This window comes from Eublepharis macularius, chromosome 7, assembly GCF_028583425.1.
Source record: "Eublepharis macularius isolate TG4126 chromosome 7, MPM_Emac_v1.0, whole genome shotgun sequence".
NCBI lineage: Eukaryota > Metazoa > Chordata > Lepidosauria > Squamata > Eublepharidae > Eublepharis > Eublepharis macularius.
In genome coordinates, this window is record NC_072796.1 from 139,529,886 (window position 1) to 139,544,562 (window position 14,677).

Consider the following 14,677-nt stretch of genomic DNA (forward strand, 5'->3'; position numbering starts at 1 on the left):
CCCCCCCTCTCTCTCCCCCTTCTTTCTCTAATTTATTTTTTATTTTTATCCTGCCCTCCCTGCACAGGCAGGCTCAGGGCAGATTACAACCATTGAAAACATTTATAATGAACTATATGCTTAAGATAGTTTAAAACCAGGCAATAAAAACAGTATAATATATTTTTTTAAAAAATCACAAAATGGCAGCAACTGACTAATAGGAGGCAAACAATCTGTCGTTCAGAACTGTCATTTAAAAACTAGAAAAACAACGGGAAAATGATGGATACCTCTCACCAGGAGGGCTCTGATCTTCTTTCCTCCTCCTCTCTTTAGGCCTCTCTTTAGCCTGGCCTCAACCATATGTCTGGTGGAACATCTCTGTCTTACAAGCCCGGCAAAAGGATAATATTATCAAAGGCTTTCACGGCCGGAGAACGATGGTTGTTGTGGATTTTCCGGGCTGAACATCAGGAACTGCAATGCCAAGACCACGGCTATACAGCCCAGAAAATCCACAACAACCAAAAGGATAATAAATCCTACCAGGCCCTGATCTCATTGGACAGAGGGTTCCACCAGGTTGGAGCCAGGACCGAAAAGGCCCTGGCTCTGGTCGAGGCCAGGTGGGCCTCCTTAGGCTGGAGACCGCCAATAGCAGGGCTGGATCGAGGGGGGGAGGGGGGCGTAGTCTGCCTCCGGCGCCGTCAAAGAGAGGGTGCCAGGTGCAGCTGCCAACCACCGGGAGCACACAGGCAGCCACGCGGGCTGCCTCCCAGCCCCCCGCGCTTCCTTTCACCTGCCTTGTAGTACAGGGGGCAGCCGGCATGCCGCGTGCCCCCTGTCCTGCAGGACAGACGAATGGAGTGGGCAGCTTCCCAGCCCTCCATGCTTCCTCCACCAACTCCGCAGCATGCTGGGATGCCCAGCTTGCTATGCAAGTGGCACGCTCCACCCTGCGTGATGACATCACGGACATCACACAGCGCTGGGAGTGCGTGTACACTGTGCCCATGCACAAGGGGCTGGACTTGGGTTGCCCTGGGTGCTGGCAACCCTCGATCCGACCCTGACCAATAGTTGTTTTCCTCCTGACCGCAGCATCCTCTGGGGCACATATGGGAAAAGGCAATCCTGCAGATCAATCACTCTATCACTCTATCACTCTATCACTCTATCTATCACTCTATCACTCTATCACTCTATCACTCTATCACTCTATCTATCATCTATCTATCATCTATCTATCTATCTATCTATCTATCTATCTATCTATCTATCTATCTATCTATCTATCTATCTATCTATCTATCTATCTATCTATCTATCTATCTATCTATCTAAAATATTTTAATCCCTGGCTGCTTCCAGCCTTTGTTTTCCTCTAGGGGATCCATCCATGGTACCTGGTAACTAGAAGAAGAGGAACTCTTAGCTGCCATTTGGAAGCTTAGGGGAGTGTAGGACTTTTTCTTAATTCAATAAGAGCTCATCCAACCTTTTTACAACATGTGGACTAGAAACTTGCTTTTGAAAAGAAAATGAAAGCTGAGATTCTTAGCAAGCTGAGTTTTGCTTGCAATAACACATTTCTGTGGCTTTTCTGTGGTGGAAAGTGCTATCAAGTCATTGCTTTTCTGTACTCCTGGGGAATTGCAGCATCCAAACATTTTGTATCCCCCTAGCACTGGTAATTTCCCACGTGAAATACATAGGTGAGGGTGGAATCACCAGTGCAGCTGCATTTGGGCTGAATTTCTATGGATTCGGGACACGCATTCTCATCTGCAGGTGGATGTTGCAATTCAACATATTTTCTATGGATCCGACCAGCTTTTCTGTTGCTGAAAAAGGAAGGTGCCCTTTAGCCACAAAAAAGGCTCTGCTGGGGATCTTGGAACTTGCATGTATCAGAAAGCTATTGAAATTGGGGATGTATTCAGGAGAGAAATTGGATGAGATGGAGTGAAAAAGTTGGCTGGATCAAACATTGTATCCCCAAATTTTGCAGTTCCTGTTTGCCTTTGTGATGTCTGCATGTCCGCACCGAGGTTGTCAAGATTTTCTATGTTGAGAATTACTCGCTAGCTGCCCCCCGCCCCAAAGCTCTTGTAAAGTAATTTTTCACATAACACATCATGTTTATCATCAGGGAATCAGTACACCCTCAGGAATTAACAATGGAGCACATCGAATATTAATTTACTAGAAACATCATGAGCAAAGAGGTGTGTGTGGAAGAGAGGACAGTAGATGGAGAGAATGCCGGGGGGAGGTGTTCCTCTGCATGTGATGCACCCAGAGACACACTGAACACCCTCCAGGGTCCTTGTTAGAAGTGGCTGGACCTCCCAGTGTCAGGGTCCTCAAATGCATTTTCCCTTTCATATAAAAATCAGCGGGGACCATTGCTATATAGTGGAAAGTAAAAGGATGCATCTGGGGATCTGTTGGAATGGAGGCTCTCAAAGTCATCTGATGCTGAAGGATAACAGAGCAGCTATTTTATTATGCAAATCCTCCGGGCTCTTCATAAGATCCTGGTGACCAGCAGCAGCCAGAGAAACGGTGGCTGGTTAGTAATAACAGCCAGTCTATGTTGGCTGAGAAAAGGCCTGGCGGCCAAGATGCCAGTTTTCCAAATCTTTTCTGCTGCTTTCCTGTTCTGGCTGATCTCAAGCACCCATCTGCCTTCTCTTCCCTTCCCACTTCCCCAGGCTAATATTCTCACTGCCCTAGAACAGTTGAGCCTTGCCTTACCCATAGAACATAGCAATAATGCTTCGCTCTCAAATCTTCTTTCCCTCCTCAGCGACTTTATCCTAGATCTCAGCTAAAAAAAGATGGCCTCCAGCTTTCCTCTCCAAAGCCAAACTGAAACCTGCCTCTCATCTGTGGCCTCTCTCACTAGTTTTATTTTATTTACTTATTTATTTTTAGATCTTTATACTGCCTCTTCCTCAAACCAGGGCCTGTAACGCCCAAAATGGCAACTGATTAAGAGTACTGAAGGCAGGAGATAAAATGTATGGGTTCTTCTTGTACAGAAGCTGGTTTGGATCATATATTTTCAAAATGTTTATCCCTCTGATAAGAGCCCCATGGTGCAAAGTGGTAAGCTGCAGTACTGCAGTCCAAGTTCTGCTCATGAGTCCTGGTGGAAGCCGGGTTCATGTAGCCGGCTCAGGGTTGACACAGGGCCAAACTACAAGTGACAAATGACACTTGAACGGCAAGTGTATTCTTTCCTGTTCACTTGCCCTCCACTTGCTCTCCACTCAGTCCACTTGCCGTTCAAGTGTCATTTGTCACTTGTAGCTTGGCCCTCAGCCTTCCATCCTTCCAAGGTCGGTAAAATGAGTACCCAGTTTCCAGGGGGTAAAATGTAGATGACTGGGGAAGGCAATGGCAAACCACCCCATAACAAAAGTCTGCCAAGAAAATGTCGTGATGCAGCGTTCCTCCATGGGTCAGTAATCTCTGTGTTTGCACAGGGGTCTACCTTTACCTTTTTTATCCCTCTGAGAACTGCTGGTTGAACAAACCAGTTTTCCAAGTACTGGAATGTACACTTTGAAGAGGAATGTCAATGAGGAATTATTGAGTTAGTAGCTTCTCGCTGTGAACATCGAGACTAGCTGACCTTCAGGGTTTTTTTTCCAGCTGTGTGAGATGCTGTAAAAATAAATTGGAAGGTTTATTCTTATGGATCAGTCATATGTCTGGGTAAACAGTTGATTTCTGGGCATCATCTGCTATCCGGCACATATGGATTTTTGCAAGGCTAATTCATCTCAGCTGTCATCTTTTTCTGAAAAAGCAAATTTCAGTGATGTTGTGTCAAACTGCTGGTGATGTTTGAGTTTGCAATTTCCAGTGCATTTTTTCACCCTTAAAAACAGCTGTTAGGGTGGAGAAGTATCTCTAGGGGCAACAGTCTTTTCCTTACTAGGGGTAAGAGCAACCAGGACAGCAGTTCAGATTGGGGGCATACACTTCCTCTCTAGTGCTGGAGCCCTGATCCAATTATTCCCCTTTGTACAGCTGATTTTAGAGCCACTGATGGACATCCAATGTTGAGTCAGAGAGAGAGAGACTCAAACAGGCCTTCAGAATTTACAAAAAGCGATAATGTCCCATAGGGAGAGAACCCACATTTTGATATTCTTGTAGTTCTATTCCATGCAGAGTTGCTCCAGACGAACTCTGCACTGGATTGCACTCATCACATAACAAATGTATCCCCCTTTCCTCTGGAGTGCCTTTCCCTTTAAAACTAACAAAACTGCACCTGAATATTTTCCAAGTGTTCTGTACGATATATATGTGGGGGTGAATATTTGTTTGTGTGTCTTGCCGCAGAAAGAAAGTGATGTTAGTGAGACTGGTTTTGTGGTAGCGCATTTTGAAATTAATGTTTTGTTACTGCCTTGACTGGTGGCTGTTACTACTAGACTGTTCCAGTTTCCCTCCCTCTTCCCCCTCCTATTCAAAAGAAGGGAGGACAGACATAAAAGGAGCAACACTCTGTGCCCCCCTCCCTGGATTTCATGCTGTGGCCTTCATTCATATCTGGCATGCCATAACGAAGCTGAAAAATTGTTAGGGAGGGGGGCAGAGTGTAGTAGTTGTGTTCATTTACGTAGCTCCAACTTCTGCTTGACCTTCATATCCTAGAGATATTTTACCTTGAAAACAGCAACAACAATCAGGCTTGGAACAACTTTTAAACATTTAGCCCAAGGAGTGTATGTGTTCCGGGCAGTTCCCCACCACCCAACCCCAAGTAGGACTATTCTAATGGTTCTACTGAGCCTAAGTGACACTGGAGATAAGTATCATGGCCCACACTGTCATTATACTATAGTCTGGAAAGGCCATTGACTCTCTGTTCTTTGGTTTCAGTCCATGGGATGTGGGACGAGTGGTCTCCATGGAGCCTCTGCTCATCCACCTGTGGGCGAGGGTACAGGGATCGCACCCGGACCTGCAAACCCCCTCAGTTTGGCGGCAATCCTTGCGAAGGCCCCGAGAAACAAACCAAGTTCTGCAACATTGCACTTTGCCCAGGTAAGTTGGCAACGAAACTTTCCCACTGGTTCAACCAGTGGGCAGTCTTATTTTTTTCCCCAGTTGAGAACCCTGCCGATTTATTTTTATTATGCTTCATTATCATTTATTATGCTTCGATAATAAATTCCTGTAAATTTGAAGCTACTGTATACTTAGTTCGACAAGGGGATCCATCTGATACAATCTGATTGACATAGATCCAGAGGAGTTAGCCGTGTTAGTCTGTAGTAGCAAAATCAAAAAGAGTCCAGTAGCACCTTTAAGACTAACCAATTTTATTGTAGCATAAGCTTTCGAGAATCAAGTTCTCTTCGTCAGATGCCTGATCCGAACAGACTTCTTCCAAGCAACCGAAGCAACAGCGCAGGATCCGCCTCCAAGTTTCCCGTGCTGTTGCTTCGGTTGCTTGGAAGAAGTCTGTTCGGATCAGGCATCTGATGAAGAGAACTTGATTCTCGAAAGCTTATGCTACAATAAAATTGGTTAGTCTTAAAGGTGCTACTGGACTCTTTTTGATTTTGAATCTGATTGACAGTATCTCTCCAGGGTCCTGAAAAGAGAAGGGTCTTTCCCGACACCTGAGATCCTTTAACTGGAAATTCTGGCAACTGACCGTGGGACTTTCTGCCTTTGAAACAGGTTTTCTTCTAATGGGCTTTAACACATGAAGCTGCTTTTCTGCTGAGTCAAACCATAGGCCCGGCAGTGTCTACTCTCTTGGTAGTGGAAAGTGCCATCATGTTGCTGATGATTCATGATGACCCCATAGAGTTTTCAAGGCAAGAGGCAAACAGGGATAGATTGTCACTGACTGCCTCTGTAGAAACTCTGGACTTTCTTGGCAGTCTCCCATTCAAGTGCTAACCAGGGCTGACCCTGCTTGTCTTCTGAGATCCAATGAGATCAGACCAGTCTGAGCCATTCAGGTGCACTCTCTTAAACTGTGACTTTTTCCAGTACTAAAACTTGATGTTATTTGAGTAGAAGAATCAGAGTGAGGACCTTCTACATATAAAAGACAGGTTCCACCATGAAGCCACAACCTTAACTCGCTCCTGGATAGAAACCACTTCACAAAGCAATAGCTATCCAAAAATATTGAAACCACAGTCAATAAAAAGATTATTCTGCAAACGGCATAAAGATTTTAATAACTAAGTAGCAGTGTGCAAACAAATGGAGTACAAAATCAGCATAAAAAAGCAGGATATGAAAAACGTAGTCTAAAAAGGAAATGTCTTTACCTGCTGTTGAATCAGTCACTTGCTAGCCAGAAACAGCTGCCTAGCTGTCCAGTATGGCAGGGGTCACTTGTTTTATTCCCAGTCTCTAATATCAATATCAAAGCACTCTTGGCTTTACAACACTCTGGTGGTGGTGGGAAGTGCTTTCAAGTCATAGCTGACTTATAGTGACCCCTGGTAGTGTTTTCATGCCTGCTTCTGCACCCTGGTCTTCACTGGAGATCTCCCATCCAATTACTAAGCAAGGCTGACCCTGCTTAGCTCCTGAGCTCTGATGAAATCAGGCTCTCCTGGGGTATCATAAAAACATAAGAACATAAGAGAAGCCATGTTGGATCAGGCCAATGGCCCATCCAGTCCAACACTCTGTGTCACACAGTGGCCAAAAACCAGGTGTCCTCAGGAGGTCTGCCAGTGGGGAAGGGACACTAGAAGCCCTCCCACTGATTCCCCCCCCCAAACACCAAGAATACAGAGCCTCACTGCCCTAGACAGAGAGTTTCATCTATACCTTGTGGCTAATAGCCACTGATGGACCTCTGCTCCATATGCTTATCCAGTCCCCTCTTGAAGCTCTCTATGCTTGAAGCTGCCACCACCTCCTGTGGCAGTGAATTCCATGTGTTAATCACCCTTTGGGTGAAGAAGTCCTTCCTTTTATCCGTTCTGACCCGACTGCTCAGCAATTTCATTGAGCGCCCATGAGTTCTTGTATTGTGAGAAAGGGCGAAAAGTACTTCTTTCTCTGCCTTCTCTATCCCATGCATAATCTTGTAAACCTCTGTCCTGTCACCTCTCAGTCGTCGTTTCTCCAAACTAAAGAGCCCCAAGCGCTTTAACCTTTCTTCACAGGGGAAGCGTTCCATCCCCTGAATCATTCTAGTTGCCCTTTTCTGCACTTTTTCCAGTGCTATAATCTCTTTTTTGAGGTGTGGTGACCGGAATTGTACACAGTATTCCAAATGAGGCCATACTATTGATTTATACAGGGGCATTATGATACTCGCCGATTTGTTTTCAGTTCCTGTCCTAATAATCCCCAGCATAGTGTTGGCCAGAATATTTATTAATTATATTATTGATTAATATATTGATTAGAAAATATCAATTAATATATCAGGTCAGGGTCTACAGCACTCTCCAGAAAGGGATTTTCTATTGTGCCATACCACAACCGTGGGCTTCTACTTCCTCAGCCCATCTGAACATTTAAAGGAAAAGCTTCTATACCTTCTTATTTTCCAACCACTTGTTTCCCAGAAAGCAATAAAAAGAGGGACGTTTTTGAGTTTCCCATCTGGAGCAAACTGAACCCTGGACTGTTTATTTTCACACCATTTTCTGTTTGTTTGCACCAAATTCTTCCCATAAATCATGCTGAATTTTATATTATCCCTAGTACATCTATTATACACACACACCAATTCAAAGACATGCATAAATGCATAAATTCAATCATTACATACTTTGTATGTATAAAAAACAAATACACAGCTGATAAAAACAGTTGAGCAAAGCAACAGGGAAACAGAATAAAAACCATTGAAACTATTTAAACATATATAAACAAAGACATTCATTGGTTCATCCCTACCCAGGAAGCAATTTTACTCCAGGTCAGAAAGGCCAGAGTTTTCTGCTTTACTCTGGGCATAGATTTCAGAATCACAGAGTTGGAAGGGGCCATACAGACCTTCTAGTCCAACCCTCTGCCCAATGCATATTGGTGACAACCCAGTCCGAAACTGGACGAGGGGGCACATATAAAAATTGAATAACAGAGGGGAGACTATTGCCCCTTGCGGGATGCCACACACACCAATAGTTGGCATGCGGATAAACTCTCCCCAAGTGCCACCCTCTGTCCCTGACCATGGAGAAAGGAGACAAACCACTGCAAGGCACAATGAAGAAGCAGGGGGAAGGTAGCTGTGATTTTCCTGCATCGTGCAAGGGGTTAGAGTAGATGACCCTAGAGGGCCCTTCCAGCTCTATATTATGTTTCTGTTGCTCCAACCCAGAACACGAAGAAACAAAGAGCAAGTATCAGATACAGAGGAGTTAGCTGCGTTAGTCTGTAGTAGCAAAATCAAAAAGACTCCAGTAGCACCTTTAAGACTAACCAACTTTATTGTAGCATAAGCTTTTGAGAATCACAGTTCTCTTTGTCAGATGCATGGAGGGCAAAAAGAAACTGGTCAGATATAGAAGAGGAGAGGGGAGGGCAGAGTAGATGCAAACAGCTCCTTCTGATATGGAGATGCAAACAGCTCCTTCTGATATGGAGATCAGTTTGCTTCTGTTGAGGAAATCAGTTACCTCTGATAATGAGATAACCATTCATAGTCCCTATTCAGTCCCAGCTTGACAGAGTCAAATTTACATATGTATTCCAATTCAGCAGCTTCCCATTGGATTTTGCTTTTGAAAGGTTTCTGTTGGACTACAGTGACCTTTAAGTCTTTGATGGAATGTCCTGGTAGATTGAAGTGTTCTCCCACTGGTTTCTGGACGTTGCCATTTCTAATGTCAGATTTGTATCAGATACGTGTGTTACATGCTGTCAAGTAGCCTCTGACCTATGGTGACCCTATGAATGAGAGACCTCCAAAAGGTTGTATTGTTAACAGACATGCTCAGATCCTGCAAACTGGAGGACGTGGCTTCCTTTATTGAGTCATGCCATCTTGTTTTAGGTCTTCCTCTTTTCTTACTGCCTTCCACTTTTCCTAGCAATATTAACTTTTCCAGGGAGTCTTGTCTTCTCAAGATATGTCCAAAGTATGATAGCCTTAGTCATTTTAGCTTCTGGGGAGAATTAAGGCTTGATGTGATCCAGAACCATCTTATTTGTCTTTTTGGCAGTTTGTTGTATCTGCAAAACTCTCCTCCAGCACCACATTTCAAATGAATCAATTTTCTTCCTGTCAGCTTTCTTTACCATCCAACTTTCACATCCATACATGGCAATGGGGAATACCATAGTTTGGATTATCTTGATCTTGGTTCCCAGAGAGACATCTTTATCTTTAAGGATCTTATCTAGCTCCCTCACAGCTGCTCTTCCAAGTCTCAATCTTCTTCTGATTTCTTCATTGCAGTCTCCCTGTTGGTCGATGATTGAGCCAAGGAATAGAAAATCTTGAATAACTTCAATTTCCTCATTGTCAGCTTTAAAATTGTGTAATTCCTCAGTGGTCATTACTTTTGTCTTCTTGATGCTCAGCTGTAATCCTGCTTTGACACTTTCTCCTTTAACCTTCATCAATAGTTGTTTTAAGCCTTCACTATTTTCCTCCAGTAACGTGATGTCATCTGCATATCTCAAACTGTTCTTATCCCTTCCACCAATTTTCACTCCACTTCCTTCTCAATCTAATCAAGCTTTCCTTATGATATACTCTGCATAGAGGCTGAACAGGTAAGGAGATAATATGCATCCTTGTCTGACACCTTTGCCAATTGGAAACCATTCTGTTTCCCCCTATTCTGTCCTGGCAGTAGCCTCTTGTCCAGAGTACAGGTTGTGCATCAAAACAATCAGATGTTGTGGCACCCCCGTTTGTTTTAGGACTCTCCATAGCTTTTCATGATCCACACAGATACAAGCTTTGCTCTAATCTATAAAACACAGGCTGATTTTCTTCTGCAATTCTCTGGTATGTTCCATTAGCCTTCGTAAATTCGCAATGTGGTCTCTAGTGCCCCTTCCTTTCCTGAATCCAGCATAAACATCTGACATTTCTCATTCCATATATGGTAAGAAAGAATCAGATAAAGCTGCCTTATGTTGAGTCATATCCTGTACTGAGTGAGTGGTTCTCCAGGATCTTGGGTAGAGAGGCCTTTTATATCACTTACTGCCTGATCCTTTTTGGCTTGATATGCTGTGGACTGAGTTGGGAGCAGGAGAGGGTGGTAGAATGAGTGTAGTTAGTGATTTAACTAGGATCTGGGCGGGTCTTGATCATCTGTTTTGAAGCTCTGTGGGTGACCTTTGGCCCATCACCCTCAGTCAGCTTAACAGGGATAACATGGGGATGGGATAGGGCTGCCAAATCTGGTTGGGAAATGCTTGGAGATTTGGGGGTAGAAACTAGGGAGGAATGGGTTGGGGACTGAAGGGACAGAATCATAGAACTGTAGAATCATAGAGTTGGAAGGGACCTCCAGGTCATCTAGTCCAACCCCCTGCACACTGCAGGACATTCACAGCTACCTCCCCCCCACACACAGCTCCAGTGACACCCCCTCCTCCAGTGACCCCTGCTCCATGGCCAGAAAATGGCAAGAAACCTCCAGGACAAACTGTCCTGGAAAAAATTGCTTCCTGACCCCAAAGTGGCAATCGGCATTACCCTGTAATGTAAGAAAGGGCCACGAGAATTAAGCACTGATATAACCCTTCCTGCCCTCCCTCTCATGATCTGCCCAGGTTAATAGAATCAGCATTTCTATCAGATGGCCATCTACCCTCTGCTTAAAAACCTCCAAAGAAGGAAGTACAGCAAGGTGTAATGCTGTAGACCTCATCCTCCAAAGCAGCCGTTTTCTCCAGGGGAACATCTCGTTTGTCAAGAGATCAATAGTAATTCAGATGCACGGGTCTCCAGGCCACATCGGGAGGTTGGAAACCCAAAGATGGGGGTATCATGTGTGCCCCTCTCAGCCTACTGGAGGAAGAACAGGATAAAATGCATTAGCTAAAGAACCAAAGCTCACGGATGTACAGGGATATGTAGCTAAAGGGATAAGGGAGGAGGTGGCTGATTGTAAGTTGGGCACAGAAACTAATTTATTACTGTTAGAGGGAAAATATAACAAACTACTGATCCAAATGAAAGAGCAATCAAAAGGGAGGAAGCCCCGTGCCACCCCCATCTGGTTTAATTAATTTCTGCTGGTGAATACCAAGGTAATCAGCAGCCCAGACAAATACCAAATTGGGCAGGGGGCGGCGCATGTGGGGAAAAAACAATGGCAGCAATTCAGCTTTCGAGTGTCTTGCTGGTCACATCTGTTATTGCTTCTGGGATTTAAAACTGCAAACAATGACAGAGCACCATTGCAGACACAATGCAGTGTTCAGTGTGCGGCAGGACAGGCGGAGAACGAGTCGCTCTTTAGAAAGGAGTGGGGGGGGAGGTGCGGGGGGGGGACTCGCCTAATTGCAGGAGGATGAGCTCAGCTTGGATGCCGGCTTGCCAGTTGCTCTGGGAGGCAGTGCAACAAATCTCTGATAACTAAACCACTGGGCTTTCAGCAGGCAAGAGCTGACATGCCTCTGGAGGCTGTTTCCACAGCTTATTATGCACCACAGACATTCGTTCTGGAATGGGAAGCCAATGATAAGGATGTGCAAGGAAGGCCTGTAACTTGCAAACAGCTTTGCAAGGGAGATGTACGGCACTCCCGGGGGGGGGGGGTCCCTGCTGTAACAAGCCAGACCAACCAGCGCCGCAGAGGGCATGCATATTTTTGCACAACAAAGGCAGTGATGTGTAGTGGTTACAGTGTCTGAACAGGATCTGGGACTCCCAGATTTGAATCCCCACTCTGCCATGGAAGCGCGCCGAGTGACCTTTGGCTGGTCACCTACGGTTCTGCTAACCTACCGTACAGATTTGTTGTGAGGATAAAATGAAGGAAAGAAGAATGACGTGAGCTACTGTGGGTTCCCACTGGGAGACAGGCTGGGTATAAATGAATGAACAAAAGACGCGGCCGACATTTTGCAATGTGAGATATATCACTAAAGAGTCTCAGGGTGGTTCACTTCACTTCAGGTATAATTATTGGGTTACTCCTGAAGAAGTGCTGGCGAAACAAGATATTAGCTGGCTCCTTGTTGAGTCGCGGGGTCCTTGCACCCCAATAACAGCACCTACAGAAAGAAAAGAAAAAAAGAGCATTAAGATCTGTTTCTCTTACATTTTGGATACTTACCCTTATTGTTGAAGCACTGACGCATTTGTCCTTCTTTTGTCTACTTACACCAGCATCTGCAATAGGAATATGGAATAGACTCTCATTTATTTGTAAGAGAGCTGCTATTTTGGGGGGAATTATCTGCTATTCATATTGTAAACATTTGAATTAACTTTGTATATTGATGGTTGTCAAAATATTTTTCTTGTAGCACACTGCACTTTATAACTTCATTGAAATAGACCTTTATTTCTTTAAATTATATTATATTCTCTTTACTGTTGTTTCCCTCTGCAAATTTTGCTCTTAATGTTCATTCATATTGAGGGTTGCTCCCCTTTTTCGGGGTATAAATGGAGTCAATCAATCAATTAATCCTTCAATCAATAAAGGGTGCTACTAGATTTCACAACTCCACCGTTTCAACTCAAATATCTTTCTTTCCATCAATCTTTATTTTTTGCCATGTTTACTACTCACACTCATTTTTTTCCTGTTAAAGTTATATTAAATTGAACATTTGTTCTTTGCTCAGTTACTTATGAGTGGTGCCTGCCATGAAAACGTCATAAAAATGATATCTAAGAAACAACCAAATTGGAATCAACAGCAACACCACTGGGCCAAATGGAAAGACTCCAAAAATGACACAACAGATGAGAACAAAGAGAGAAGAGGAAAAGGACAGATTCATACATCTTTGCTCTTAAGTACAGAGCATTCCTTTTCTCCGTACAAGCAAATTTTAACCATGCACTTACACAAGAAGACATAAGGAATTACTTTCTGGCTCCAGCAAGATTCGAGTCCAGTAGCACCTTAAACACTAAAATCTTCCAGGATATAAGCTTGCATGGGTCAATGCTCACTAAGGGCCAAGCTACACATGACGAATGACACTTGAACGGCAAGTGGATTGAGTGGAGGGCAAGTGAACAGGGAGAAATACACTTGCCATTCAAGTGTCATTCGTCACGTGTAGCTTGGCCCTTAGATACAAATGAGGATTTATCTGTATCTTTTTGTTTAATGAAGTTGGCTTTGACTCACACGTTTGTTGGTCTTTAATTTAATTTAATTTATTCAATTTATACTCCACCCTCCCCACACCAGTGGGCTCAGGGCGGATCACAACAAGGCTGAACAAGGCTTTAAGGTGTTCCTGGGCTCGAATCTTGCTCGCCTATTGCAGATCAACATGGCTACCCACCTGAAACCATCTTGTAGCACCTGGTGACCGTGACATTTGGAGCAAGTGGCAAGAGTTTCTCACCGGCTTGCCAACATCTCAAATTAAGTCCTGTTTACTTTATCCCACAGAATGGGAGTCATACAGAAGCAAACAGGCTGCCGAGTGCATCATCCCACCCCATTTTCTGCATAACTTTGACCTAAGTTCCGTTTTAAAGCAGAGATACGCATTGTGAAAATGCACCGAAAGTGTGAGATGGGTAGAATATTTCCTACTTGTTAATTACATTTGGTATGATAGAGAGAAGACTCAAGCCCTCTCACCCATGACACTGTACCCTTTGAAATCAGTGTGCATAGAGGGAAAGTGAAAGTATGGATGTGAAAGTTGAACAATGAAGACAGATGATAGGCAGAAAATTGATTCATTTGAAACGTGGTGCTAGAGGAGAGTTTTGCGGGTACCATGGACAGCCAAAAGGACAAATGTGGGTACTAGATCAAGTCAAGCCTGGATTCTCCCTAGAAGCTAAAATGACAAAATTGAAGCTATAGTACTTTGATCCCATCATGAGAAGACAAGACTCTCTGGAAAAGTCCATAATCCTAGGAAAAGTGGAAGGCAGTAGGAAAAGAGGAAGACCTAAAATGAGAAGGCTTAACTCCATAAAGGAAGCCATATCCTCCAGTTTGCAAGATCTGAGCAAGTCTGTTAATGATAAGACATATTGGAGGTCTTTCATCCGTAACACACACACACATCATGAGAAGACAAGACTCTCTGGAAATATCCATAATGCTAGTAAAAGTGGAAGGCAGTAGAAAAAGAGGAAGACCTAAAATGAGATGGCTTGGCTCAATAAATCCTGAGGAGTTAGCCGTGTTAGTCTATAGTAGCAAAATCAAAAAGAGTCCAGTAGCACCTTTAAGACCAACTATCTTTACTGTAGCATAAGCTTTCGAGAATCACAGTTCTCTTTGTCAGATGCATCTGATGTTTTGGAAGTCTTTCATTCATAGGGTTGCCGTAGGTCAGAGGCAACTTGACGGCACATAACAGACACAGAGGGGAAGCAGGCATAGGCAGGCTGCCCCCCACCTACACATGAGCATGGAACCAGTACATAAATATACAGCATTTGCAACCTGCCTTGCTTTTAAAAAAAGCTTCCAGGTGGATGTAGGAAGTGTATACAGATAGGAAACATTTGAGACAGCAGCATTCCTAGTCAGAGTCTTCATGTATGCACTTTCCTTGT

General features: G+C 44.0%; 1 protein-coding gene across 1 annotated transcript in view; it reads left to right on the forward strand.

Moving 5' to 3' along the window:
* The window catches only part of ADGRB1 (adhesion G protein-coupled receptor B1), a 357,612-nt gene that overhangs the window by 120,388 nt on the left and 222,547 nt on the right, over positions 1-14,677 (forward strand). Inside the window, exon 6 of the mRNA XM_054985938.1 lies at positions 4,888-5,056. Coding sequence (XP_054841913.1) covers positions 4,888-5,056 — 169 coding nt within the window. The remainder of the gene's footprint in view (positions 1-4,887; positions 5,057-14,677) is intronic.